The sequence below is a fragment of the Ovis aries genome, chromosome 14 (genome assembly GCF_016772045.2).
Source record: "Ovis aries strain OAR_USU_Benz2616 breed Rambouillet chromosome 14, ARS-UI_Ramb_v3.0, whole genome shotgun sequence".
Lineage (NCBI taxonomy): Eukaryota > Metazoa > Chordata > Mammalia > Artiodactyla > Bovidae > Ovis > Ovis aries.
This window is the reverse complement of record NC_056067.1, coordinates 35,013,846-35,038,804: the sequence shown is the minus strand read 5'-3', so window position 1 is coordinate 35,038,804 and position 24,959 is coordinate 35,013,846. Positions and strand designations below refer to the sequence as shown.

General features: G+C 51.2%; 2 protein-coding genes and 1 long non-coding RNA gene across 8 annotated transcripts; 2 read left to right on the top strand and 1 right to left on the bottom strand.

The window, feature by feature from the left end:
- Positions 1–112: 112 nt before the first annotated feature.
- LOC132657743 (uncharacterized) lies at positions 113–10,666 on the bottom strand. 2 transcript variants are annotated; one of them, XR_009596310.1, is made up of 3 exons: positions 10,544–10,666; positions 5,027–5,102; positions 113–393 (listed from the first exon to the last, which is right to left on the bottom strand). It is a non-coding gene; the product is annotated as an uncharacterized LOC132657743 (long non-coding RNA). The 2 variants fall into 2 exon arrangements; XR_009596309.1 differs by lacking the exon at positions 113–393 and having other exon boundaries at positions 451–5,102.
- Positions 10,667–10,832: 166 nt separating this feature from the next.
- LOC101110863 (dipeptidase 2) lies at positions 10,833–18,179 on the top strand. 5 transcript variants are annotated; one of them, XM_027978105.3, is made up of 12 exons: positions 10,833–10,896; positions 11,058–11,126; positions 11,788–12,087; positions 12,357–12,483; positions 12,783–12,912; positions 13,000–13,141; positions 13,426–13,495; positions 13,616–13,792; positions 14,401–14,485; positions 15,136–15,211; positions 15,876–16,011; positions 17,986–18,179. In XM_027978105.3, exons 3-12 carry the CDS (start codon positions 11,885–11,887, stop codon positions 18,103–18,105), a joined length of 1,266 nt encoding a protein of 421 aa, XP_027833906.1. In that variant the 5' UTR covers positions 10,833–10,896; positions 11,058–11,126; positions 11,788–11,884; the 3' UTR covers positions 18,106–18,179. The 5 variants fall into 5 exon arrangements, with proteins under 5 accessions (XP_027833906.1, XP_042087759.1, XP_027833905.1 ...); XM_042231825.1 differs by lacking the exon at positions 17,986–18,179 and adding an exon at positions 16,104–16,466 and having other exon boundaries at positions 11,788–11,965; XM_027978104.2 differs by lacking the exon at positions 17,986–18,179 and adding an exon at positions 16,104–16,466.
- A 110-nt stretch (positions 18,180–18,289) lies between these two features.
- Positions 18,290–22,571, top strand: DPEP3 (dipeptidase 3). The gene is made up of 10 exons (XM_004015597.6): positions 18,290–18,723; positions 19,015–19,141; positions 19,628–19,757; positions 19,846–19,987; positions 20,219–20,285; positions 20,400–20,576; positions 20,848–20,932; positions 21,435–21,510; positions 21,983–22,118; positions 22,207–22,571. Exons 1-10 carry the CDS (start codon positions 18,458–18,460, stop codon positions 22,447–22,449), a joined length of 1,449 nt encoding a protein of 482 aa, XP_004015646.1. The 5' UTR covers positions 18,290–18,457; the 3' UTR covers positions 22,450–22,571.
- Positions 22,572–24,959: the final 2,388 nt, after the last annotated feature.

Below are 24,959 nucleotides of genomic sequence, written 5' to 3'. Positions count from 1 at the left end.
AACAGGTGTCCCATCTTTGCTTTCTTAAGGTCAGCTACAGGGAGCCCCTGAAGAAGGTTATCTGCCGGGGTCCAGCCACAGTGGATCCAGGGAATTCGAAGGGTGGATGGAGTCGGCGAGGAAAACTTATTTATTTATTAATATAAGATTAGGTTAGGAAGAAATAGTGTAGTAAGAAAATTAAGTGGAGAGAAGAGGCTGATTAACTTGGGTTACGTGGAAAACCAATAAAGCTCCAGACAAGGAGCTTGCACCGTCTACGTTAGGCCGCCGGCACCCGTTCGAATATCGGAGAGTGCCCCACCTTGGGTGATCTCTCTTACGGATCTTAGGATCTTAGAAGCCGGGACAAGTAAGTAGACACAGTGAGCCTCCACGTTCCAAGGGATCAGCCTGAAAAGGAGAGGGAGGGAGCAAGAGAAAGAATCAACACGGGGGAGGCCAGGCTTGTGCAAAAACCCCCTCCAACTTTATTATTTAAAAGGTGTTTATATATATAACCCTAAATTTTACATAATGGAAGATACAGAGTCACGCAGGGGCAGCAGTCCTGACCCTTTCTGTATATCTTTTTTGTATACAAAAGGTCTCAGGTGATTTACATTATCTTCTGGCCAGGAGGCTTGTTAAGGCTTTTTGGCTCTCTTCCTTAATGAATGTTAATTTCGTTTCCCCTGAAGTGTTTTTCTTTAATCTGCATCTCCTTAAAGCATTAAAGTTACATCTCTATAGAACAAAGGTGCAGTGGGTTATAACAAAGAAGGTACTTAACTCAAAGATCTAATGTTGCTAATACCAGGTCTACTACTTGTTTTTCTATATACCAACTATATCTAAAACTTAAGGATATGAAAATTTGGCAGCAAGTACTGGCTCAACAAATGAAACTTTTAATCAGTCCTATTCTAGTGATTTTGACTCCTCGGAAGCCCCTACATTCCTAGGATGTTTCAAGCTTCCTGTGCCTCCTGCGGTCAGGAGGCCTCAAACAATCACATGCACAGCTGTACAAGTCCTGCAGGCAGGCTAGAAACCCATCAGAGGGGTTTTGGGATTGAAACACTCAAATGCAGAAGACTAAAGCCCTGAATTGACTTTTTCCAGAGAATGTCAGAAGAGTGGCAAAGCAGGCAGATTCTTATTTTTGGGGGGTGGATGCTCAGGAAATTCCAGGGGGAAAACCTGAGGTCTGATTAGCCTTGCTATCAGAGCTCGGCCGCATGACCTTGTCACGGGTGGAATTCCTCACGCTGGCTCCCGGCAGTTATCTTACATTGCCACATTACCAAAGGCTGCCCCAAACTTTCCTTCCTGTGAACCTTATCAGGCTAAGGGCAGAGCTGTCTCTTTCCTTCTTTGAGTCGGATCAAACTGTCTTAGTAACACCTCTTCACGGTGTTAACCATGTTTTTCACCTGGGTTGCTACTTAGCCTGTTATCTCATCTTTTCATGGTGGAGAGAAGGGGGATTATAATGATTTTTGCTTTTAAGGGAGAGGGGAGTGTAATGCTTACGTTGTCATTTTGTCATGAGTTTGTTTTGAATTTCCTGTTAAAATGGGTCTATCACTCCCACTTAGTGAAGTCATCAGGGCCCTCATTTTGCACCTTTAACATCTCTTGGTGTCACTTTAAATTGGGATGAGCTTGTCCTCACATTCCTATTGGCTGTAAATCTGGACCCTGATATGAACCTACCATTGAGCAGAACCACTCCACTGCCTGTGTAGCCTTGGGTAGGCCCCTTAACCTCTTGGTCTTTTAAGTCTTGGCAGTTGTAAAAATGTGAGAGGGCTATTAATTTATATTTGGGGTAGAACAAGGTCGAGAAGAGTGTGTCTTTGCTTTTATTCTTTCAAACTGGTATGACTCCCCACTCTTCCCCATGGGTCCATATCTCACTAGGCCTTCAGGCCCACTGCCAAGCAACCTTCCCCAATTCCCCAGTCCACACAAATCTCTGTCTCTCTTTGGGTTAGTACCATACAGCCTAGTGTCTCTTAGGTCAATTTTGCCTCTCAAGCCAATCTCAGAATGTGGGTTTCTCTTGCCCACCCATGCCACCAGGGGCTGTGCCAGCCCACAGGCATACTCCCCAGAGGGTGGCTACTAGACTAGGGCACATGTGGGGAGGCCCAGGTGTGAGGGGCCAGGCAAGGTGCCTCTCTGCCTTAACTCTGCTCTCCTCCAAAAAACCCCAAGAGCCTGCAGCCTGCCCCTCAAGTCACAGGTTCCTTATATGACCTCACTGGGTAGTGATGACCTCACAGCCCTTATCACAGTTTCCATGGCAGGGTAACTGCACAAACATGCTACTCTCGGAGAAACTTCCCTACCAGTCCTCTACCAGATAGCAGTCTTTGGCTGTGTAAGAGAGAATGTCTGATCGAATCTTCTATATTCACTCTAACTTGTCCTCTGTCCCCTGGGAGGGCAACACAGCAGGTAGGCTGAGACTGGACATCTGTATAAGAGGTGTTGTGTACACACAGCCTCACCTGGCCACCACGTGTTCCTTTTGGGCTTGCCCACACACACACCTCAGCACTTTCCCAATGAGTGTCCTGGGCACCTTCAGGGACCCACAGTGCTCATTGCTGAGGATAAGCAAAAGGTCACCCCTGGGCAAGTGAGCAGGAAGGTCCTGGTCTTTAAATATAGCCTTCCTCTTTGGGCTACAGGACGCTTCCATTCAGATCCTTTCCTGATTGGCCTCTTAGCAAGAGGCAAGTGCATTTTTGTCAGCAAATGATAAATGGAGCAGTTTGAGGAAGAGGGCTGCTCTTGAAATGCACCTTCAAGCCCAGGCACCTTCGTGCAGTTATGGGGATATCTACATGGGTCCCCTAGGACACATTCCAGACTGAGCTGCTGCATACTGGGGGAAACAGTGGTGTGGTATTGAGGGAAAGACCAGAAGAACCCAGGGGAGTGATGAAATGCTAATAAGACTGAGGCTGAGGAGATGGTGTCCCAGGAGGCTGATGCGAGTCTAGACTTGGTACCCACAATCTGGTTCTGAATCTCCTGGTCACTCTGCCTCAGTATTTTCTAATCTAGATAAAAGTATCAGAGGGCTAGAGTTCAGTGTGGATGAAACAGGCAATATAAATGGGGCCCAGGAGGGGTTGCCGAGGTGGGAGGGGTTCTTACCAAATTAGACTCCTTTTCCCAAAACTTGAAATGCATTTCCATTAAAGACAGACCTTAAGGAATGTTTTCTCTGGTGTGGAAGGGAGAGAAGGAAGGGATCCTGATTGCAATTATTTTCAGGTTTTCTCTGGAAACGACAATCAGAGTTCCTCATCGGCTGCAGTCACAGGCTCTAGGAATTGCTTTGGCAGCCAATGTTCCTTCTCTAGGGACTCATGGGGTGATGGGCAGAGGCTGTGTTTTGGATATCAAGCAGACTAAAGGGCTTCAGCCAGAAACTGGGAGAGAGGTGAGAGGGGGCAATTCTGGCAGGAGACTGTGTACAGCAGAAGCAACTGATCAACTGTTTTCTTTGCAGCAGCTCTGGCTCCCATTTTCCCTCCTACACCTGGTCACTGCCATGTCCTCTACCGAGGGCATGGAGAAACACAGGCAGGCTGGCATGGGGACACATGCCTGGTCGGTGGCTACCGGGCCTATGGGGATGCTCCTGTGGCCACCCCAGCCAAGGTGGAAGCAGAGAAGCCAGTCCTCAGCCGCACTCCCAAGAGACAGCGAGCTCTGGAGGAGTCGGATAACAGACCTCAGTTGCTCCAGCCCCAGAATTCAGCGACTGCAGCATGGTGGCAGAAGGCTGACCCCGCAGAAGCTTGCCAGCTGAGCCACACTCTGAAAAGAGGGCGATGGTTTAACTGCCTAAGGGCAGCAAATGCTGCTTCCTGCAGTGACCCCCACTGCCACAGATTAGAACCTGCACCATTCTGTCTGAGCCTTCCTTCCTCAACCAGGAGCCTCCTTCCACACTAAATGGCCATAAGCAAGGAACCTCAGAAACAGGGTTGAGAGTCTGCTCTGAACATCCCAGGACTGAAGCTGGCCTGGAAGAAAACCTGATGTTCCTCTGCTCAATTCTCAGGAGCCCCTTTGTGAGCAGAAGAAAGAATAATCTGCACACTGTGAGCCAAGGAGGACCCAGGAGCAGAGAGAAGTGTGGAGTAGCCTTTGCAGGGGCCCTGTCTACCACACAGGCTCCTGCCTGAGCCATTGGCCAGCTGCCACCACTACACACCAAGGGGAGCTGGGCTTTTCCAAACTGAAAGAAGCAATGCGCCACTTCCCAAAAAGCCTCCTGCCTTGGATCAGGAGGCAGGATAAAGAGACCCAGGAAGACCTGCTCCCTGGAGCAAGAGCATGATGGAGAGTCAAGTGGCAGCAACCCCTCCCCGAGGCTCACATGCTCCTTTATTCCCAGCCCTTTCTGGCCCCAACGGGATCCCTTACTGCTCAATAAAATGTTTTTCTGTAATAGTGTCTGACTTGAAATCCAAGTTATCTAAGACCAGGTCCCAAACCTCCCTGTTTCCTTTAAGTATATTCCCACAGGGGGCTCCTGGTCCTTTGAGAACTTCTACCTCTAAAAAGACCCTTGGGGGTAGTTTCTACCTATAAGGCTTCTGCAATGACACCTGTGCAAATTGGGGCAGGATGTAGGCAGGTTCTTTAAGAAATGTGGAGCCTGATGAGTACTTCCCTGTGTGTGTGTGTGTGTGTGTGTGTGTGTGTGTGTGTTTAAGGAGAAAAGAGGAAGGACTGGGAAGATGTCATTCCATCTGTCGATCCATTTATTCAACAAATACTTACTGAGTACCCAGGTGGTGCTAGTGGTAAAGAACCTGCCTGCCAATGCAGGAGACCTAAGAAATACAGTTTCGACCCCTTTTTTTTTGGAAGATCCCCTGGAAGAGAGCATGGCAATCCACTTTGGTATTCCTGCCTGGAGACAGAGGAGCCTGGTGAGCTACAGTCCATTGGGCTGCAAAGAGTCGGACATGACTGAAGCAACTTAGCAAGTACACATGTACCCGTTACATACGAGCCGCTGTGCTGGTTGCTTGAGATGTTTCAGTGAGTGAGATGATCGAACACCCTCTTCTCATGGCACCCACAACCTAAAAGAAGATACAAACAATAATTTCAAGTAATTATAATTGCTATACAGAAAAGTAGAACAGGATAATGGGGTAGAGTGATGAGGGGTTGCTATGTTATACTAGGTAGTAAGGGAAGGCTTCTTTGAGGAGCTGACATTTCAGTGGAGATGCGAGCGAAAGAATCCTGTGAGGAGCTGGGAAGAGAATTTCTGAAGGAGGACATGGCAAGTACAAAGACCTTGAGGTAGGAGTGAGGCTGGCCTGTACTAGAACCGGCAGAAGGGCCAGTGTGACCAGGGAGGAAAGAGAATGAAAGATGTGGTTGGAGAAGTAGGAACAGGCCAGATCATAGTAGGCCTCATCAGCCATACTGAAGAGTGTGGCTCTTAAGTGTGATGGGAAGTTGCAGAAAGGATTTGAGCAGGGGAGTGAAGTGATCTGATGCAGGTGCTAGAAAGGCCACTCTGACTGCTGTGTGCCATGGCAGTGAGTTGCTGGATGTTACTGGTAGAACGCCTCTTTCAGCAGTTAAGGGGACAGTTGATCCTGGAGAGTTGGGGCAGGGGAATATTAGGAGAGAAGAAAGATTACAGGGTTTGGGCCTGTATATCAGGCCCATCTTCCTCATCAGCGAATCAGATGTATATACCACATCTTTTTTTTTTTTTAGCTACTTTTAAAATTTCTTTTAATTGGAGGCTAATTACTTTACAATATTATGGTGGTTTTTGCCATACATTCACATGAATCAGCCATGGATGTACATGTATTCCCCATCCTGAACCCCCATTCCACATCTTCTTTATCCACTCATCCATGATGGACACTTAGGTGGCTTCCATATTTGGTTATTGTAAATAATGTTGCAGTGAACATGGGGGTGCATATATCTTGAGTTAGTGTTTTTGTTACCTTTGGACAAATGCCCAGAAATGGAATTGCTAAATCATCTGATAGTCTTATTTTTAATTTTTTTGAGGAACCTTCAAAATATTTTCCATAGTGATTGCACCAATTTAATTCCCACCAACAGTGTGCAAGGAAGGGTTCCCTTCTCTTCAGGTCCTCTCCAACAATTGTTTTCTTTTTTTGATAACAGCCATCCTAACAGGTGTGAGGTGACAAGTCATTGTGGTTTTGATTTGCATTTCCCCGAAGGTTAGTGAGGCTCAGCACATTTTCATATACCTCTTGGCCATCTGTATGTCTTCTTCAGGAAAATGTCTATTTAGATCCTTTGCCAGGATCTGACTTTTAAAAAGAGCCCCTCAGGAAGTTCTGCTGGAGAAGAAACTGGCAACCACTCCAGTTTTCTTGCCTGGAGAATCTCATGGACAGAAGAGCCTAGTGGGCTAGAGTCCTTGGGGTCACAAAGAGTCAGACATGACTGAGTGACTAACACACCTGTCTTTTAGCGATGCAACCTTAAATGTGGATGAAATAAATGTCTGATTTGCTTTAAAATATTCTGCAAAAGTGGATGGGTAAGGTATAAATGAAATAAGATAGGGCATTAGTTGATAACTGTGGACGCTAAGCAATGGGTACAAAGGGGTTCAATATACTCTTCTCTCTACTTTTTCATATGTTTGAACATTTTCCCTACTAGGTAAAAAGAAATAAAAACTTCTCAGATGGAGCCTATGCTCAGCCAGATTTGGAATCAGTGAGGACTCAGGTGGTCAGCTTCACAGGGTGAGCTAGTTTGGCAAGCCCTGGAAGTCAGGCAGAGGAGGGCAAGCACCCCGTATGAAAGCAGGGAGCGGGGCGGGCGGGTCTGGGGCAGGGCGTGCTATGTGCAGCACGGTGTTGTGGAGGACAGGTCTGACAGGCCTCAGAGATGAGCAGGAAAGAGACAAGTCTGAACTCGAGGCTAAATGAGCAATCACGTGTGTTGTCGAGCAAACGATTGCTTGCTCGGGGCTGTTCCCCGAGCCCCCATAGCCAACTCTTCTGTGTGTTATGCCAGCACATGTGATTGATCACTGGAGACTCGTCCAGCCCTCTCACTGCACACCTCAGCAAAAGGCCAGCACCGGCAGGTAATCAGCAAAGGATATCAGGACAAAGAGATGAATGGAAGGCATTCCCCTCAAGAGAGGGAGCAGCTGGAAGTCGAGACATCCAAAGAACTATCTGACTTGCCAGGAGGGCACTACTGCGATCATGTGCCTGCCCAGCAGCTGGTCTCCCCACACCTGTCCTTCTCAGACAGGTTTAAGGCAGGTAGGTTCTACTCCAGGGCCAGTGGGCTACTCTGCCTACCACTGCTGGCTTCCCCAGGTGCCTGCCTTATGAACCATGAACTTTCCTCACTGAAGACAAGAGTCAACCCTGGTGAGCCCGGCAGCGGTGAACAGGAGGTATGCAGTCAGACATGGCAGACTTGACCAAACAGCTGCCTGTCATTCTTCAGAGCTCTGGCCTGTCAGGGCCTGGAGCACACTCAGAGGATGAGCTAAAAGAGACAAAGTCTGAGTAGGTCTGGCTTGGGGTCCCAGAGCCCAGACAACAGAAGACTAAGGATATTTCTCCTTCATAGAATCTTAATTCCATTGTCCTTACAAGCTTCCCCCAAATGGGAGGCATGGGGATAAATAAGGAGCTTGGGATTAACATATACACACTACTGTATATAAAACACAACTAACAAGGACATACTGTATAGCACAGGGAACAATATTCAGTATTTTGTAATAAACTCGAAGTGAAAAGAGGCTTCCCTCGCGGCTCAGGAGTAAAGAACCTGCCTGCCAATGCAGGAGATGCAGGTTCCATCCCTGGGTCAGGAAGATCCCCTGGAGAAGGATATGGCAACCCACTCCAGTATTCTTCCCTAGGAAATCCCATGGACAGAGAAGCCTGGCAGGTTACAGTCCATGGGGTCACAAAAGAGTCAGACACAACTTAGTGACTAAACATCACACCAACACATAAAGGAAAAGAATCTGAAAAAGGAAAAATATATACACACACACATATCTGTGTGTGCATGTGTGGCTGAATCACCTTGCTGTAACCTGAAACGACACAACTCTGTAAATCAACCATAGTGAAAAAGTGAAAGTGTTAGTCGCTCAGTTGTGTCTGACTCTTTGCGACCCCATGGACTATAGCTGCCAGGCTCCTCTGTCCATGGAATCCTCCAGGCAAGAATACCGGAGTGGGTAGCCATTCCCTTCTCCAGGGGATCTTCCTGAGCCAAGGAGATCAAACCTGGGGCTCTTGTATTGCAGGCAGATTCTTTACCATCTGAGCCACCAGGGAAGCCCAAATCAACTATAATTCAATTTTAAAACAAAAAAGAAATATCAATCAGAGAAAAAACTGAGGCTGGTAAAAACCTACCTCGTGGGCCATCGTGAAGACTGAATGTACTATGGGCTACTAACCGGCAGCATAGCTCTGGGCACACAGTAACTCTGGCTCCCTGGATGCACTGCCACTGGCTGTCACATCTCCGTGTTCTGGGAAGGAAGGGAAGGCAGCAGCCTCCCATGCTCCCAGTCAACTCACTCTTCACTGGATGCTGGTCAAGTGCTTGCTGTGCTCAAGTGTGGTGCCAGGTGCCAGAATGTGGTGGTCGTGGCCTTACTGAGTTCACTTGCCAGCTCCAACAAGGGGCAACCACTTCTGACTGCTGGGGCAGGGTGGGGTGGGGAGGAAGAGGGAGAGGTCCCAGCAAAACCTGAACCTAAGCAGTCTGAGAGGTTCACTCATGCCCCTGTTTTTAGAGAGGGTAAGTTGCCAAAGAGGGTTTGGATTTAGCAGAGTTCTCCATGGTATGTTCAGCCCTTCCTGATGGCAAGATTTCCTCCCCTGGCCCTGCCTCAACAGCGCCACCATTTAGAGGCTGAGGGGCATCATGGCTGGTGTGGCCAGAAAATAGGGGGCAGAGCGGTGGTGGTGGTGGTTTAGTCGCTAAGATATGTCCGACTCTTGGGACCCTGTGGACAGTAGCACGCCAGGCTCCTCTGTCCATGGGATTTTCCAGGCAAGAATACTGGAGTGGACTGCCATTTCCTTCTCCAGGAGATCTTAGAGGTTTGTGTTATTTGTTGAAACTGGAGAAGCAGGTGAGGGCAGACTCCCCAGGACTTGAAAGCCAAATAAAGGAATACAAGGTTTAGGAGCAACAAGAAGCCACAGAAAAACTTTGGGCAGGAGGATGGCACCAGATTTTTCAAAGAGAGACAGGGTATGCCTGCTCTGTGGGAAATGAACTGGCGATGGGGAGACCAGAAGGAGGTGAGAGATGAAAATGACCTGTACTGGGAAAGGAACGGTGGGCATGGAAAGGAGACATACCCGGAAGCTGTTTGGAGGTTGAATCAGCAGAACTTGAAGATGCCCTGAAAGAGGAGGGGTGGGCAGAGAGTAGAGGGTATCATGGATGACATTCAGGTCAGCTCTGGAGCCAGGCCCTGGGCTTCTCTGCCTCCATCCTCTTTTCACTTCCGCCCATTGTCGGCAGCACCTGGGAAACTTTTGTCACAACCTCTGCCCCCAAACTGTCCCTGTGTCCGGGAGGGATCCTAGAGGACAAGACTTTGCTAGTGTGCTCGTTTCCCCCTGGTGGGGACAGGGCATGAAGATGCCTTGGGTGAGATTAAGGGAACAACACATCACCTTGTTGGCTAAAATCTGCTTGCTGCTTGGGTGTGAGTAGTCCCATGCCCCCAAGTATATAAGAATGTACATGTGTGTGTATTTCCATAATCAGCTTTATATGGTCACCTCAAGGCCATGGCCACCAGTGCCAGCCTGTTTAAGGACTGAAGCTGAACGTTACAGAAACATTGTTGCCTGGCTAATCTTCTACAATAATGGTGCCTACCTCCTCTAGGTCAAAACAGCCTGTCTAGACATCTGGTCCCCGCAGAATAGCTAAAAAAAGAAAGAAAAAAAAAAAAAAAGGCTAAAGTCTCTCTTTTCATTCCTCTGTCAGCAGCTGCTGTTTGTCTGCACTTCCTGGAGGTCTATCAAGAGTGGAATGAACTGTTTATCCCCCAAACTCATATTTTTTTTGGCCTGGAAACCAGCCCAAGAATTTCTCCTCCCTCTCCCCACTGTGAGAGTGACTGTGGGGCCTGCTGACCAGCAAGGGGAGGGAAAGGAGTCAGGTGTGAATTTGGATGCCCAGGGCAGGGATACACCATGCTGTACTCAGAAGCAGAGCCCTAGGGGACCCACGCTCTGCAGGCGGGCTGCCTAGAGAACCCTCCAGCTGCAGTGAGCAAGAAGCAGACTCACCTCCAACATAGCACTACCAGTGTGCCCTTCCTTCTGGCCTGTAGGCACTGGGCAATGTCAAATTCAATATACATGAGCCTTGAAATATACACAAGCAGGGACCCTTCCCCTCCCAGGTAGCCCAGGACCTCTAGTTCTGCTGGAAGAGTTTTACTCATTTCATTTTTAGAGAGATTTCTAGGGTCTCCAGCACTCAGACTCCCTACCTCTGAGCTAGTCACTCCTGCCACCTGGGAAAGGTTCCAAAGGCCGAACAGCTCCATGGGCCGCCAAGGATCAGAGCAGAAGTTTGGGCAAGGTTCCGAAAGCATCTCAGTGGCTGAGCTTCTGTAAGAAGGCACATCCCCAGTGTATAAATGTGGTGGTGGTGGGAGGGGAGCTGTTCCTAGAGGAGTCAGCTAGGGTGAGGGCCTGAAACTAGAAATGAGGAATGGGGTGGGGCCTCAGAGCAAGCACAGGAACTTAGACCTTGAGGTTTCTGGGAGAGCTAGACCCACAAGAGCCACGAGATACAGCGACTGTAGCAGCAGAGCCCAGACGCCAGGCATTCCACACTGAGGTAGGAGGGATCCTGGCCAGCAGGTCAGCCTGCAACTCTGGGAGGAAACTTCCTGGGGTGGGGAATCTCCTGCCATGGAAGTGACTTCAATTCCTTCCACTTAATAGCCTACTAACTGGGTTCTTGCTCTGTTGAGTAAAAGGGTCCTTGACTTTTCCCAGATGGTTGTTCAGTTCACATCACCAAAGTTCCTCCAGTGAGGCCCTGGAGAAGTGCAGCAACTCCTGAAGGTGCTCTTTCCAGAGGGTGACTGGGGGAAATGGGGGAGGGGTGCCCCTGACAATTCCCAGTTGCTGGCTGAAGTCCCCTGAGAATGGTCACGCACGCTGGGGAGTCAAATAGTGGGAGACAGAAGGTCGGGGGCAGAGGGGCCGTTCCTGAATCTAGAACCCACAAGGTTAACCCTTTATTTCTAAAAACTATCTCCTCCCTCACACCCACCCCTCATGGCCCAGCACATGGAAACTGGGAGCCGAGATCAATGGAGACAGAGACACTGGCACGAGGCCCTGGGGTGGGTGGGGCAGGCTGCAGACAGATGGGGACAAGCTGTGCTCCTGGGAGGGGCTGCCTGGGGCTGAAGGCCACTCTGACAGAAGCAACCTGGCCTCTCTCTTGGACAGCAAGTTTAGAGGCAGGGGGAGAGCAATTTAGGGCAGCCCCCTCAGAATAGAGGGGTCGAGAGAGGGGCGGGGGCAGAGGGAACCCGAGATGGGAGGGGAATGGGCCCAAAGTGGAGGCCAAGTTAGCCCACAAGAGCAGCCTCTTAGCAGAGGGCAGGAGGGTAGTTCAGGCCCCCATGGCACCCGGGCTTTGCAGATTACAGCTCTCTGCACAGGGGTGGCAGGGTCCTGTGACTCTGTATCCCCTCCCTCCATGCCCCTCTCCCAGAGGCCGCGCTACTGCGTGATCTGTGTCAACTGGCAGAACCCCAGCACCCCCACTGCTCTCAGACCCGCCTCTGCCCGCCTGCCCAGCCCTGTGCAGCATGCCAAGTGGGGGCCTCGAACATCCCCACATGCTCACCCAGCGGCCTCTGCTGCTCCTGCTGTGGCTGCTGTTGCAGCTGGTAACCTGCGCCCAAACAGCACCGGATGCCCCTATCGCCCTGACCAGTCTGGACACCTCCAGCACACTGAGTCTGGGGGAGCGTGCGCGGGCCCTGATGCGGGACTTCCCGCTTGTGGATGGGTGCGTGGGGGATGGTGGGGGCCCAGCCCAGCCCTGGGCAGGTGAGGAAGTCCAGAGCATGCAGAGCTAGTGGGGCGGCTCCCTCAAGCCACCCCTGGGTGTCCTCTCCATCATCCATGGGTGCCCTTCTCCTCTTCTGTCACTCCCTCTCTGGTGGGAACCCCCTCAGCCCAGGCCTCAGCTAGTCTCTGTGACAGTGTGAGGTGGGGGAATCCCCTGGCTGGCCCGAGCCCGAAGGAGCCCACCCATTTGCCTTGACCTCCCTCCAGCCACAACGACATGCCCCTGGTCCTGAGGCAGTTTAACCGCAAGGGCCTACAAGATGTTAATCTGCGCAATTTCAGCCACGGCCAGACCAGCTTGGACAGGCTTAAAGATGGTCTCGTGGGTGCCCAGGTACCAAGGGGACACACAAGGTGCCACCATGGCTCTGGGGGAATGTGGGGGAATTTGGGCGGGTTAGTGACATCGGAACTCAGTTACCATAGCAACCTAGAAAGTGCCATGACAAGGATGCTGGGGGCTAACAGGGGTCACAGTGAGTCAACATAATGGGCATCCAAGTGCCACAGAACAAGCCATGCATCACATGTGACACTGGGCACAGGGAGTGCTGCACCAGCTGTGGAGGCGGTGAGAAGCCCAGGAAGTTCTAAAGGAACCCCTACTCAAACCATCCCCTGGCCTTCCCTCAGTTCTGGTCAGCCTATGTCCCATGCCAGACCCAGGAACGGGATGCTGTGCGCCTCACCCTAGAGCAGATTGATCTCATCCACCGCATGTGTGCCTCCTATTCTGAGCTGGAGCTTGTGACCTCAGTTAAAGGTAGACGGATGGGCGGTGGCGGGTGTCAGGGCCTTGATTAGGTTACCCATGTCTCTGACAATGACAATCTGCCCCACCTGCCCCCAGCTCTGAATGGTACCCGGAAGTTGGCTTGCCTCATTGGTGTGGAGGGTGGCCACTCACTGGACAGCAGCCTCTCCGTCTTGCGTGCCTTCTATGTGCTGGGTGTGCGCTACCTGACACTCACGCACACCTGCAACACGCCCTGGTGAGCTTGGTGCAGATGGTATGGGCCCAGTGAGGCAGGGATCTGCCCAAGATCATGCTGGGGCCCACACCAAGCTTCACCCCTGGGACTACCTGGAGTAGGGAGGTCTACAAAGCAAGACTGGATCTCCAGAAGAGCCCTCCTACTGCCACACACAGTCCTGCTTGGGTCCCTCCTCTTGCTCCAGGGGAGTTGCAGGTGTAGAGGGCTCGATGGAACCTCTGTCTAGCTTCTTGTAGCTGAGTCATGACCACCAGTCAGACTGCCTCCTGGCCACCCTGCAGGGCAGAGAGCTCAGCTAAAGGCATCCACCCCTTCTACAGAGATGTCAGTGGGCTGACCAGCTTCGGTGAGGTGAGGACCCTGACCCCATACCCTGCCCCATGTGAATGCACAGCCCCACCTGGTCCCTCCAGCTAAACGCACCTAAGACAAATGCAGCCCTGACACCTTCTCCCCAACCCATCCCTGCAGAAGGTGGTGGCAGAAATGAACCGTCTGGGCATGATGGTGGACTTGTCCCATGTCTCAGATGCCGTGGCACGACGAGCCCTAGAAGTATCGCAGGCACCTGTGATCTTCTCCCACTCGGCTGCCCGGGCTGTGTGCAAGAGCACCCGGAATGTTCCTGATGACATCCTACAGCTTTTGGTGAGAGACTGCCCTTGCCTGCAAACCTAAAGCAAGACATTCAAACCAGGAGCCCTTGAACCTGAGCTTCTGCTCCCTCAATTTCCTCAAACCCCAGGTTAAAGATCTTCTGCCCCCAAACGCACGAACCACAGCCCCTGAACTCTTGAACTCTAGGTGGGGGTTCTAGGTGGTAAACATCCCTCGAGAACCTCCCTGGTGATCCAGTGGCTAAGACTCCGTGCTCCCAATGTAGGGGGTCTGGGTTCCATCTCTGGTCGATAGATCCCACCCACCGCAACTGATAGCTCACGTGTTGCAACTAAAGACCCTGCCTGCCACAACAGAAGATCCCACATGTGACAAGTAAGATGGAGGATCCCACATGCCACAACTAAGACATGGTGCAGCTAAAAGAATAAATAAAAATACTCCTCCAAACCCACAAACCAAGTGCCAAGACACCACCCAGACCCAGAGCTGAGGCTCCCCCATTCACACAAATCCAGAGAGGAGACATCTCTGATCTCAAAGCCAGGACTGAACACCCTCCTCAGAGGGCTGAGAGAGTGAAGAGGCAGGTGGTTGTGCCAGGGGCCAAGTCAAATGTCCATTGTCCAACCCTGCAGAAGAACAACGGTGGCATCGTGATGGTGTCTTTGTCCGTGGGGGTGTTACAGTGCAACCCGCTAGCCAACGTGTCTACTGTGGCAGGTAAGCCTCACCCCGGGCTCTCTGAACAGTTCTGATTTGGACCCGAAGCAGGGCCCAAATTTGAGGAGGACCTCAGAAGGGCCCCAGGGGTTTGACCCACTGTTGGCAATAGACATTGCTCCCCCAAGCCCAATAATGAGCAGTACACAGTTCTTGGTGCCATGTGGAACTGGAGCCATGGAATTGAAATGGATGCTGATGGATATCCGGGAGGCAGTCAGACAAAGAGTCCGTGTGCTGCCCATCTGCACCTCTGCAGGGGCTCCAGAGCACATTGCCTGTGCCTCTGGTCAAGGGACTGGGCAGCTCCATAGGTCTCTGGGGTCTCTGTCAGTTGTTTTCTTGTTCATTTCTTACCATTCATGGAGAGGCTACCTCACAGGTTCTCAAGGGAACTGAGAGGCAGAGTGAATCTTGGCCCAAATGGGTGGCTCTGAGGTCCACTCCAAATCTGAAGTCCAGTCTGGAGCCAGCCAGGATCACTTCAGACCAAACCTCAGGGCTCTCTACTTGGTGCTCTGGGTGCAGGCCATGAAGGAATTGGCCTGTCTGGCCTACAGGCTGCAAGAAGGGAAATCAATAGAGGCCAGTCCTTACCACCCGCCCCCCCAACCCTGGAAGTCCCACACTGCTGACTTTCCATCCTTCAGATCACTTTGACCACATCAGGGCCGTCATTGGATCCAAGTTCATCGGGATTGGAGGAGATTATGATGGGGCTGGCCGGTGAGTGCATCCATGTGGGCTTGTCTTGGGCTGATGTGTCACGGGGGCCTTCATAGCCATGGTGCCCACCATACTATGGTCCTCATGGCCTTGACCATAGCCTCAGGTCTGCTGGCCCCACTGGTATCTCCCCTCTCCCAGGGTCTGTTTGCTGGGCTCTCTTGTCTATCTGCATCCCATTGGCCCTACTCTAGACCATCATATTTGGCTAACCCAACCAGACAGACCTCATCTGCCCAGCATCTGCACCCAGCCAGTGCCAGCAGACCCATGGCCTCTGAGCAGACTCTTAGCAGATGGTTAGGGTGGGCTAACCATCTTCTTTGCCTGCAGTTGGGTCTGTGCATGCAAGGGGGTCAACCCAGTTCTTCAAAAGCTTTTCTTCTTTTTATAAACAGAAGGAAAAGTTTGCGTTCAGTGAAAGGCATAGATCTTAATAGTTCAATTCAAAGAATTTTGATGAATATTCAAGGAGCTTTACGGCTCTTCTTCTGAAGGATGAAGAGCAGGCTTGAATCATTTACTCTCTCCAAGTCTCCATTTCCCATATTTGACCAGGGCTGGGGTTCAGCGGACCCTGCACACACAGGACACTGGTTCTGACTCAGGACCAGGGGGCAGGTCTGAGGCCCAATAGCTGGCTAGCTGGCTGGTGGCCACGCAGGTTCCCACAGGGTCTGGAGGACGTGTCCACATACCCAGTACTCATAGAGGAGTTGCTGAGGCGAGGCTGGAGTGAGGAAGAGCTCTGGGGCGTCCTTCGCGGAAATCTGCTGCGGGTCTTCAGCCGGGTAGAGCAGGTATGCTGGGCTGGGGCAGAGGGGCTCTGAGCAGGTGTGTGTGTGTCGAGGGGTTGCTGTGGGAGCTGCTGCCCACTGACTAACGCCTCCAGGTTCGGGAGGAGAACAAGGGACAGAGTCCCTCGGAGGATGAGTTCCCAGATGAGCAGCTGGGGAGCTCCTGCCGCTCCGTGCTCTCGCATCTGCAGCAGAGAGAGAATCTGGCTCAAGACCAGAGACTAAGCAGAACTCCAAGGCATGGGAATCCTATTTTGTCAACTATGCGGTCATTCTCAAAATCTTCCCCCAACACAGCCCCAGGCCTCACAGTTATTGCTGCCTTCCTGGTCCTCATTCTTTGGCTCTGGTAATCCATTAATCCTGCCAGATGTCACTTTGGCAGATGCAGACATCCACAAAGTTTCCTTTCATGCAAGCACAAACATTTCCCAAAAATAAATGTTTCAGAAATGGAATCAGCATGAGCTGTCCTTCTCTGTAGTGGGGCCTGTGGTACAGGCCCCAACACTGCGGTTTGGTGGGGGACCATGCAGTTTAGACAGCAGGTACTCAAGGCAGACCTGCTGGCAGTGGCCTGAGGAATCCCAGGGGGGTTGGCTCCGCACCAGGAGAAGACAGTGGGAGGCTCTGGCTGCAGGAAGGCAGACTTTACTCATTCCTTCTGAGTAGCTCACCTCAATCCTGACCCACTGTCTACCACCTGGAGATCTTTTAGGGAATTCTGGCTCAGATTCCCAAGAAGAGAACCTGCCTGGATCACAAATGATCTTTGTTCCTATTTGGACAGAGCCAGAATGTCAGGCTACTTAATAGGCCACAGACCTCTAACGGCTGGACAGCTCTAGAGGTGGGCCCAGCCCTCCCCCTGCTCCTCAGGGACTTTCTAAGACATTCAGTCTACTTAGCCACTACATCTTCCCCCAGTCCATAAATGATAATGAACTAGGGACTTCCCTGGTGGTCCAGTGGCTAAGACTCCGCATTCCCAATGTGGGGGCCCGGGTTCAATCCCTGGTCAGGCAACTAGATCCCACATGCAGCAACTAAGAGTTCACATGCCTCAACTAGAAGGTCCCGCATGTGCAACTCAGACCCTGTGCGGCCAAATAAGCTAAAGAAAAAATATAAAAAAAGATGAGACATAAATTGACCAGGGAGTAGGTAACCCCTTTCCTAAAACGGTTAGGACTACCCTGTAGCTCAAACGGTAGAGAATCTGCCTTTGATGCAGGAGACCAGGGTTCAGTCCCTGGGTTGGGAAGTTCCTCTGGAGAAGGAAATGCAATCCACTCCAGTATTCTTGCCTGGAGAATTCCAAGGACAGAGAAGCCTGGCAGGCTATGTTCTATGGGGTCACAAAGAGTCGGTACATGATTGAGGGACTAACACACATAATACACAGGTAACCCTCTTCCCAAGATGGCTATTATTAACTAAAGTTAAGTATGTATAGTCCTCTAGAGTCTTTTTTTGTGTATGTGTATGTCAACATAGGTACAGAAGTAAATTTGGGGGAGGATTTTTGTTTTGTTTTCTGGGCGGAGGCACACCCTACAAAATGAACCTATGCCCCCTGTATTAGGAGCACACAGTCTTAACCACTGGACCATGAAGAAGTCCCCAGAAGTAAATTTTAATACGAGATGTGGTAAAGAATCTGCCTGTCAATGCAAGAGATGCAAGAGATGTGGGTTTGATCCCTGGGGAAGATCCCCTGGAGAAGGAAATGTCAACCCACTCCAGTATTCTTGCCTGGGAAATCCCAGGCACAGAGGGGCCTGGCAGGTTACAGTCCATGGGGTGACAGAAAAGTCAGACACAACTTAGTGAATGAGCAGGCACTAAAACAAAATGGCCTCCCATAAATATTATACTTAAATTTCATTTTTGTTAAAAATATATAGGGGATCTTTTTCTTCTGCCAGTCAAAACATACAGATCTAATTCACTCTTTTAAATTTTAATTCTTCCCAGAATTTCATGGAATATTTAACCAGTTGGAGTGCAGGCATATCCCTGCAGCTAAAACCCCACAAGGGCTTGCGACCTGTCTGCCTAGAGGTGAAATTGGGAAGATTCCTGGGCCCCTCCTAATCACCCCCTGGCTTCCTCCCCAATCAGTAGGCCCCTGGCGCTTGGGAGGAGTGGGTGCAGGTCAGGAAGCAGGGACAGAGGTAACCGGCAGTGCGCCGCCTGAGGGCGCTCGGGGCAAAGGCTGGCCTGGCCCAATGGGGCGCCACCCTAGATGTGAGGTAAGGGCCTACCGCCCCCTGGCGGCAACGCTGGGCGGCGGCATTGCGGATCCCGGAGCTAATCTGCCTCACGAAGCCGTGCCGCTGCGTCACCAGCATCGACGGTCGGGACCCCACTGTCGCCCTCTGCCCCTCACCCGCTCCTCTTAGCTCTCGAGACCCGCCTCTGCCCGGCTGCTCGGCCCTGTGCAGCAATGCTGCCCCTTGGCCTCGAGCGTCCCCACATGCTCACCCAGCGGCCTCTGCTGCGTCTGCTGCTCCTGCTCTGGCTGCTGCTGCGGCTGGTAACCAGCGCCCAGACCAGCCCGGGCGGTCCCAGGGCCCAGACCACGTGGGGAACCCCTAGCGCCCTGACCAGGCCGGCCACCTCCAGCACCTCAACTGCGCCAGGCACCCCTAGAGGCCTGAGTCTCCAGGAGCGCGCGCGGGATCTGATGCGGCACTTCCGGCTGGTGGATGGGTGCGTAGGTGGGGGTGTGCGGGCTGGTGGGCGCTGAACCCGTTCCTGGACAGGAGAGGAGGTCCAGAGCGTGAAGGGTTAGAGAGAAGGCCCCCTGACACACCCCTCTCCTCCACCACCCCCATAGGGCGCCTTCCTCCCCACTACACTGTGGCTGGTAGAAACCCCTAACTAATAGCTGCTCTTCAGGACTATCATCTGTGTGAGGTGGGGACGTGGGGTGGCACAGGGTAGGCCCATGACCTGGAGGCCATGTCCCCTACTCTTCTTACTTTGTCCTGACAACCCCAGCCACAACCACCTGCCGTTGCTCCTGAAACGGCATTTCCAGAACAAGCTACAAGGTGTGAACCTGCGCAATTTCAGACTCGGCCAGACCAACCTAGACAAGCTCAGGGATGGCTTCGTGGGTGCACAGGTACCAGAGGGACACACATAATGGCCTCTGGGGAATCTGGGGGCCACAGAAACCTTGGTAGACAGGGATCTGATGGACATAGGACATACTGTGTGCCATCATGTGGCTGCTGGGGAGTGAGTATAGGGGTGTAGGAGGTCAAGACAGGCCAGCTGCATGGGTGCCCAGCTTCTGTGGAGACACAGAAAGTGATTGGAGAATCCTTGGTGAGGGTAGGGGCTCTGAAACCACAAAGGATATGTATGGTGGATTGTCCTTGGGGCATTCACATAGCCCATGGACAAACAGCAAGCAATGATGTGTCATGATTTCAACTGGGCTGCTGGCAGCAAGCTGAATAGTCATGAGGGTACCACAGGGTCATGCGGTGCTGCACTCAGGCCACTGACCCACGTGAGTACCTTGAGGGCTGAGGAGGAGTAAGTAGCAGGCCTATAGCATTGAGACCAGCCTAATCTCATTCTGGACCCCTGGGCCAACCACCAGTTCTGGTCAGCCTACGCCCCATGCCAGACTCAGGACCAGGATGCCGTGCGCCTCACGCTGGAGCAGATTGACCTCATCCGCCGCATGTGTGACTCCTACAATGAACTGGAGCTCGTGACTTCAGCCGAAGGTGGGCTGGGGGAAGGGAGGGAAGTCAGGGACTACTCTGGTGGTTCCAGCCCTGGCCTCTGACCACTTGATCCTCTATCTTCTTCTAGGACTGAACAGCACTCAAAAGCTGGCCTGCCTTATTGGCGTGGAGGGTGGTCACTCACTTGACAGCAGCCTCTCTGTGCTGCGCAGTTTCTATCTGCTGGGAGTTCGCTACCTGACGCTCACCTTTACTTGCAACACGCCCTGGTGAGCAGAATGCCTGGCCTGGAGTAGAATGGTAGATGCTTGGTGGGGAAAGTGCCAGAGAGGTGAGGATAGAGGCTGGACTCTCAGCAGGTCCCTCACACTCCCAGAAAGCAGCTGGTCCGAATCCTCACCCTGTTCTGAGGTGGAACGCATGGACAGAGAGCCTGGATGTCCAGGCTCTGTTGGCCAACGTGTGGCCTGCTAGATTGCCCTCCTCTGGTTGTCTTTCAGGGCAGAGAGCTCCACCAAGTTTCAGCTCCTCTACACCAACATCAGTGGGTTGACAAGCTTTGGTGAGGTAAGGACTCCTTTTCAATACCCTACCTCAGCCACCCCCTACAGGTATGCACACACATGCATCCCTCCTGACAACCACCCCCCCCCAAAAAAAATCCTCCACTTGTCCCTGCAGAAGGTGATAGAGGAAATGAATCGCCTGGGCATGATGGTGGACTTGTCCTATGGGTCGCATGCCCTGGCACAGCAAGCCCTGAAGGTGTCAAAGGCTCCTGTGATCTTCTCCCATTCGGCTGCCAAAGCTGTATGTGACAACATGCTTAACATTCCTGATGACATCCTGCAACTTCTGGTGAGTGGCCACCCCAGCCCTCAAACCCAGGACTTTATCCAAAGATCCTTGACTCTGAGCAAAGCTGCCAGTCCAGTCTGCTGGTTAACCCTCTCCCATCTCTGGAACTCAAGGCCAAATCAGTTCCCACCCAGGGGCCAAGAGAGGTAAAGTCTCACCCAGGCCCTCAGGTGAGGACTCTGAATTTGCCTTATCAGGGCCCCCAGGGCATAGGTGGCAGACTGTCAGGTCAGAAGGGGCAAGCTGAGTGTTCCTTTGTTTATCCATGTAGAAGAAGAATGGTGGCATTGTGATGGTGTCGCTGTCCATGGGGGTGCTGCAGTGTAACCTGTTTGCTAATGTGTCCACCGTGGCAGGTGAGCCCCACTTCAATTCTTTGTGCAGTTGTAGCTTTGCCTGTGGCTGCCTAGCATACCCTGGGCCCTGGGCAGGCCTCCCAACAGTTTAGGGGAGCAGACACAGCTCTTCACTGCCCTGAACCCAGATCTGGGGCTCCAACCAGTGCAACAGGTTTGGGGGGAGGCAACTGCCTCTGCTTCTGGGTCTCTCTTTTGCTCCCATATCTCTAGACAGGACAGGCAGAGCCCTGTGAGCAGGCTCTCAAGGAACCAGAGGCATGGTGGCTCCTAGGCAGGAAAAGGTCCTAAGGGGTTCAGGCCCTGAGGTTTACTCTGGGTCCAATGTCTAGCCTGAAGCCACTCCAGAACTCACAGCAGGCTAGGAGCTCCATGGAGTCAGCTGTCCTGTCTTGGATTGCCTTGGGCAGGGGAACTGGCCACGCTGAGCTTCCTCAGATCAGGGCTGGTCCCAGGATCTAACTCCAGCCTCATGCTACCCACCACTACCCTCATCTCCTAGATCACTTTGACCACATCAGGGCAGTCATGGGATCTGAGTTCATCGGGATTAGCGGGAGTTATGATGGGTCTGGCCGGTGAGTGTTTCCCTGGGGTTTGTCTTGGCTGGGGTACAGTGGGGAGTCCCTTAGTCTCAGTTCCCCATCCATGGTCCTCCCATCCTTCATCCTCCATTACAGACTCTGGTCTTTCAGCCCACCTGGCATATTTCCCCTCTCAGGACCTGTTTCCTGGATTCTCCTTGTCCCTCTATGGTCCAGTGGACCCATTCCCACTCCAGGGCATCACAGTTGTTAAGAACCCCACCCCCTCTCAAGACCTGTCCAGCACATACTCCACTGCTGGCCCAGCAGATGTGCTGTGGGCTGAGCATCTGCTCAGCAGCTAAGTGCTGCTGAAGCCCAGTCTTCCAGGAGCTTCCAAAGTTGCATTCAGTAGCCTGAGAAACACGGCTTTAACTTCCCACATGTGGTTGGGGCTGGTGCAACAGTGGGCCCTCAGCCAGGATCGGGGCTGAGGAGCACAGTTAGCCAGCTGGTGGCCACGCAGGTTCCCCGAGGGGCTGGAGGACGTGTCCACATACCCGATACTCGTAGAGGAGTTGCTGAGGCGAGGCTGGAGGGAGGAAGAGCTTCAGGGCGTCCTTCGTGGAAACCTCCTGCGGGTCTTCAGTCAGGTGGAGCAGGTATGCTGGGCTGGCCGCAGAGGGTTCAGTGGCTTCAGCGGGTGACGGGGCACTGTGGAAGCCACTGACTGCTGACTTTCATCTTCAGGTGAGAGAGGAAAACAAAGGTCAGAGTCCTTTGGAGGATGAATTTCCAAACAGGCAGGTGGGCAGCAGGTCGTGCCATTCCCACCTCCTGACTCAGGGTCAGAGTAAGCCTCGGGCCACACACCGGGGGAGAAACAAGTGGCTAACCAACCAGGCCCTCCAGAGGACCCCAAAAGCCTCCCCACAACTCATTCTAGGCCTTGTGGCTGCTGCCACCTTCTCAGTCCTCATCCTGTGGCTCTAGTGACCTGGCTAGTCCCCCAGAGGTCACTGGGGGACGAAATAACCCAAAGTCTCATGAAGTATCCCTTCTAGTCATCCAGGCACAAACATATATATGCTGAGAATAAACATTTCAAGAACAGAGCCAGGTGTGACTGTCCTTTCTTCACAGGGAAAGGGGTTGGGTCTGATGGGCTCTTGGTTGGTGAGGGGTCTTAGGTTCTACCCCCAGCTGCCCAGTATGTTTGGTTCCCATTGGCTTCCAGCTTTGTCTCTCTCTCTGGAAAGGCAGAAGAACCTTACCTTATTCTTACGCTAAAAGCCTGAGCCCACAAAACAGCACTAAAGAATCAAGTTCAGAGTTGATCTCATCATGGAGTATAACAGAGGGTACATTCCCAATCTCTCTCTGAAAGGTTTTTTTAAAAAAATTTTTAAAGGATACCATTTATAGAATAAATTAATGTGTTTGGAAATATCAAGAGAGAAAGCGTGTGAAGATTTTTCAGATAAGGTACTCTGATTTTTGTTAAACTGATTTTTTTTTTAATGGGCAGGGGTGGGAATCAAGTTCTTGAAAGAAAGAAAAGAAACTCTTCAGGTCTACCTCTGCTCAGCTTCCTACAGACCCTCCATCTTTTGGTCACTTTCCTCTCCCAGTCCACAGGGTGGGCCAGAGCCAGATCTAAGTTCCTTCCATGGGAACTTTAAATTAGCAGAGAGACTACAGTGCCAACTGTGTTATAAATTGTGTCCATACACTTGTGGGTCTCTCTTTGAATTCTGTTCCATTTATTAAAACACGTTGATATCTAGGAGAGTGAGTCTTCCACTTAAAGTGTATCATCTCAGGAACTTCCCTGGTGGTCCAGTGGGTAAAACTCTGGGCTCCCAGTGCAGGGAACCCGGGTTCAATCACTAGGGAACTAGGTCCCACATGCTGCAAGTAAGAGTTTGCATCCCGCAACTAAATATCCTGCCTGCTGCAATGAAGATCAAAGATCCTTTGTGCTGCAACTAAGACCTGGTGCAGCCGAATAAATAAATAAATATAAAGAAAGTGAAAAAAGCAAGTCAGAGAGTGGGGTAAGTTTTCAACATGTATGCTTGACAAAAGGTATATATCCAGAGGCAGACAAGCCAGTATAAAAATGGGCAAGACATGTGCAAAGGAACTTAACAAAAGAGGATATCCAAGTGGACAATAAGAAAATGAAAAGACTGCCAACCTTACTAATCACTAGAGAAATGCAAAATAAAACTCACAGAAAAAGATAACTAAAATTCAACAGATGAACAATAGGGTGTTATTAAGGATGTGTAGCATAAGGTTTTCTCATACCCAGCTGGTGGCAGTGTAAACTGATTAAAAAAAAAAAAACAACCTGCTTTGAAAAACTGTTCCACATTATTTACTAAAGTTAAAGACACATATCAGTTCAGTTCAGTTGCTCAGTCGTGTCTGACTCTTTGCGACCCCATGGACTGCAGCACACCAGGCTTCCCTGTCCATCACCAACTCCCGGAGCTTGCTCAAACTCATGTCCATCGAGTCAGTGATGCCATCCAAACATCTCATTCTCTGTCATCCCCTTCTCCTGCCTTCAATCTTTCCTAGCATCAGGGTCTTTTCCAATGAGTCAGCTCTTCGCATCAGGTAGCCGAAGTATTGGAGTTTCAGCTTCAGCATCAGTCCTTCTAATGAATATTCAGACACATATACCCAAGATTTAACCATTTTTCTCCCCTAAAGACTCAACAGAAAGGCCTGCACACATGTGCACAGAAAGACATGAACAAACATATTTAGAGAAGGTCTATTTTTAGTAATTTCAAACTGAAAATAACCCAACAATAGAGAAACCAATGGTGTGGTATTAACTCCATGGAAGAGAACACAGCAATGAAAAAGAACCAATTACAGGGGACTTCCCAGGGAGGCCAGGTTTGATCCCTGGTCAGGAAACTGAAACCTACATGCTGCAACTAAAAGCATGCTCATGGCATCGAAGATCCCAAGTGCTGTGTCCAAGACCTGATACAGCCAAATAAATAAAAAATAAAGTTTAAAAAAATTAAAAATAAAGTGAATAATTCAGTGGCATTTAGTACATTCACAATGTCATACAACCACCACTTCTATCTAGTTCCAAAATATTTTGACCATCCTAAAAGGAAACCCTCTATCTATTAAGCAGTTGCACCTGATCCTGTGATTCCCCCAGCCACCAATCTTCTCTCTGTATCTATGTATCTCCCTGTTCTGGATATTTCTTACAAATGGAGTCATATAATACATGACCTTTGTATCTGGCTTCCTCAGTTCAGTTCAGTTCAGTTCAGTCGCTCAGTTGTGTCTGACTCTTTGCAACCCCATGAATCGCAGCACGCCAGGCCTCCCTGTCCATCACCATCTCCTAGAGTTCACTCAGACTCACGTCCATCAAGTCCGTGATGCCATCCAGCCATCTCATCCTCGGCCGTCCCCTTTTCCTCCTGCCCCCAATCCCTCTCAGCATCAGAGTCTTTTCC

What these genes read in the sequence shown, in the direction of transcription:
- LOC101110863 (XM_027978104.2), top strand. Translation starts at nt 11,885, where the DNA reads ATGCCAAGTGGGGGCCTCGAACATCCCCACATGCTCACCCAGCGGCCT. An exon ending in GCTTGTGACCTCAGTTAAAG is followed by an intron (nt 12,913 to 12,999) that starts GTAGACGGATGG and finishes ACCTGCCCCCAG; the next exon opens with CTCTGAATGGTACCCGGAAG. An exon ending in GGCTGACCAGCTTCGGTGAG is followed by an intron (nt 13,496 to 13,615) that starts GTGAGGACCCTG and finishes CCATCCCTGCAG; the next exon opens with AAGGTGGTGGCAGAAATGAA.
- DPEP3 (XM_004015597.6), top strand. Translation starts at nt 18,458, where the DNA reads ATGCTGCCCCTTGGCCTCGAGCGTCCCCACATGCTCACCCAGCGGCCT. An exon ending in ATGGCTTCGTGGGTGCACAG is followed by an intron (nt 19,142 to 19,627) that starts GTACCAGAGGGA and finishes GCCAACCACCAG; the next exon opens with TTCTGGTCAGCCTACGCCCC. An exon ending in TTTACTTGCAACACGCCCTG is followed by an intron (nt 19,988 to 20,218) that starts GTGAGCAGAATG and finishes GTTGTCTTTCAG; the next exon opens with GGCAGAGAGCTCCACCAAGT.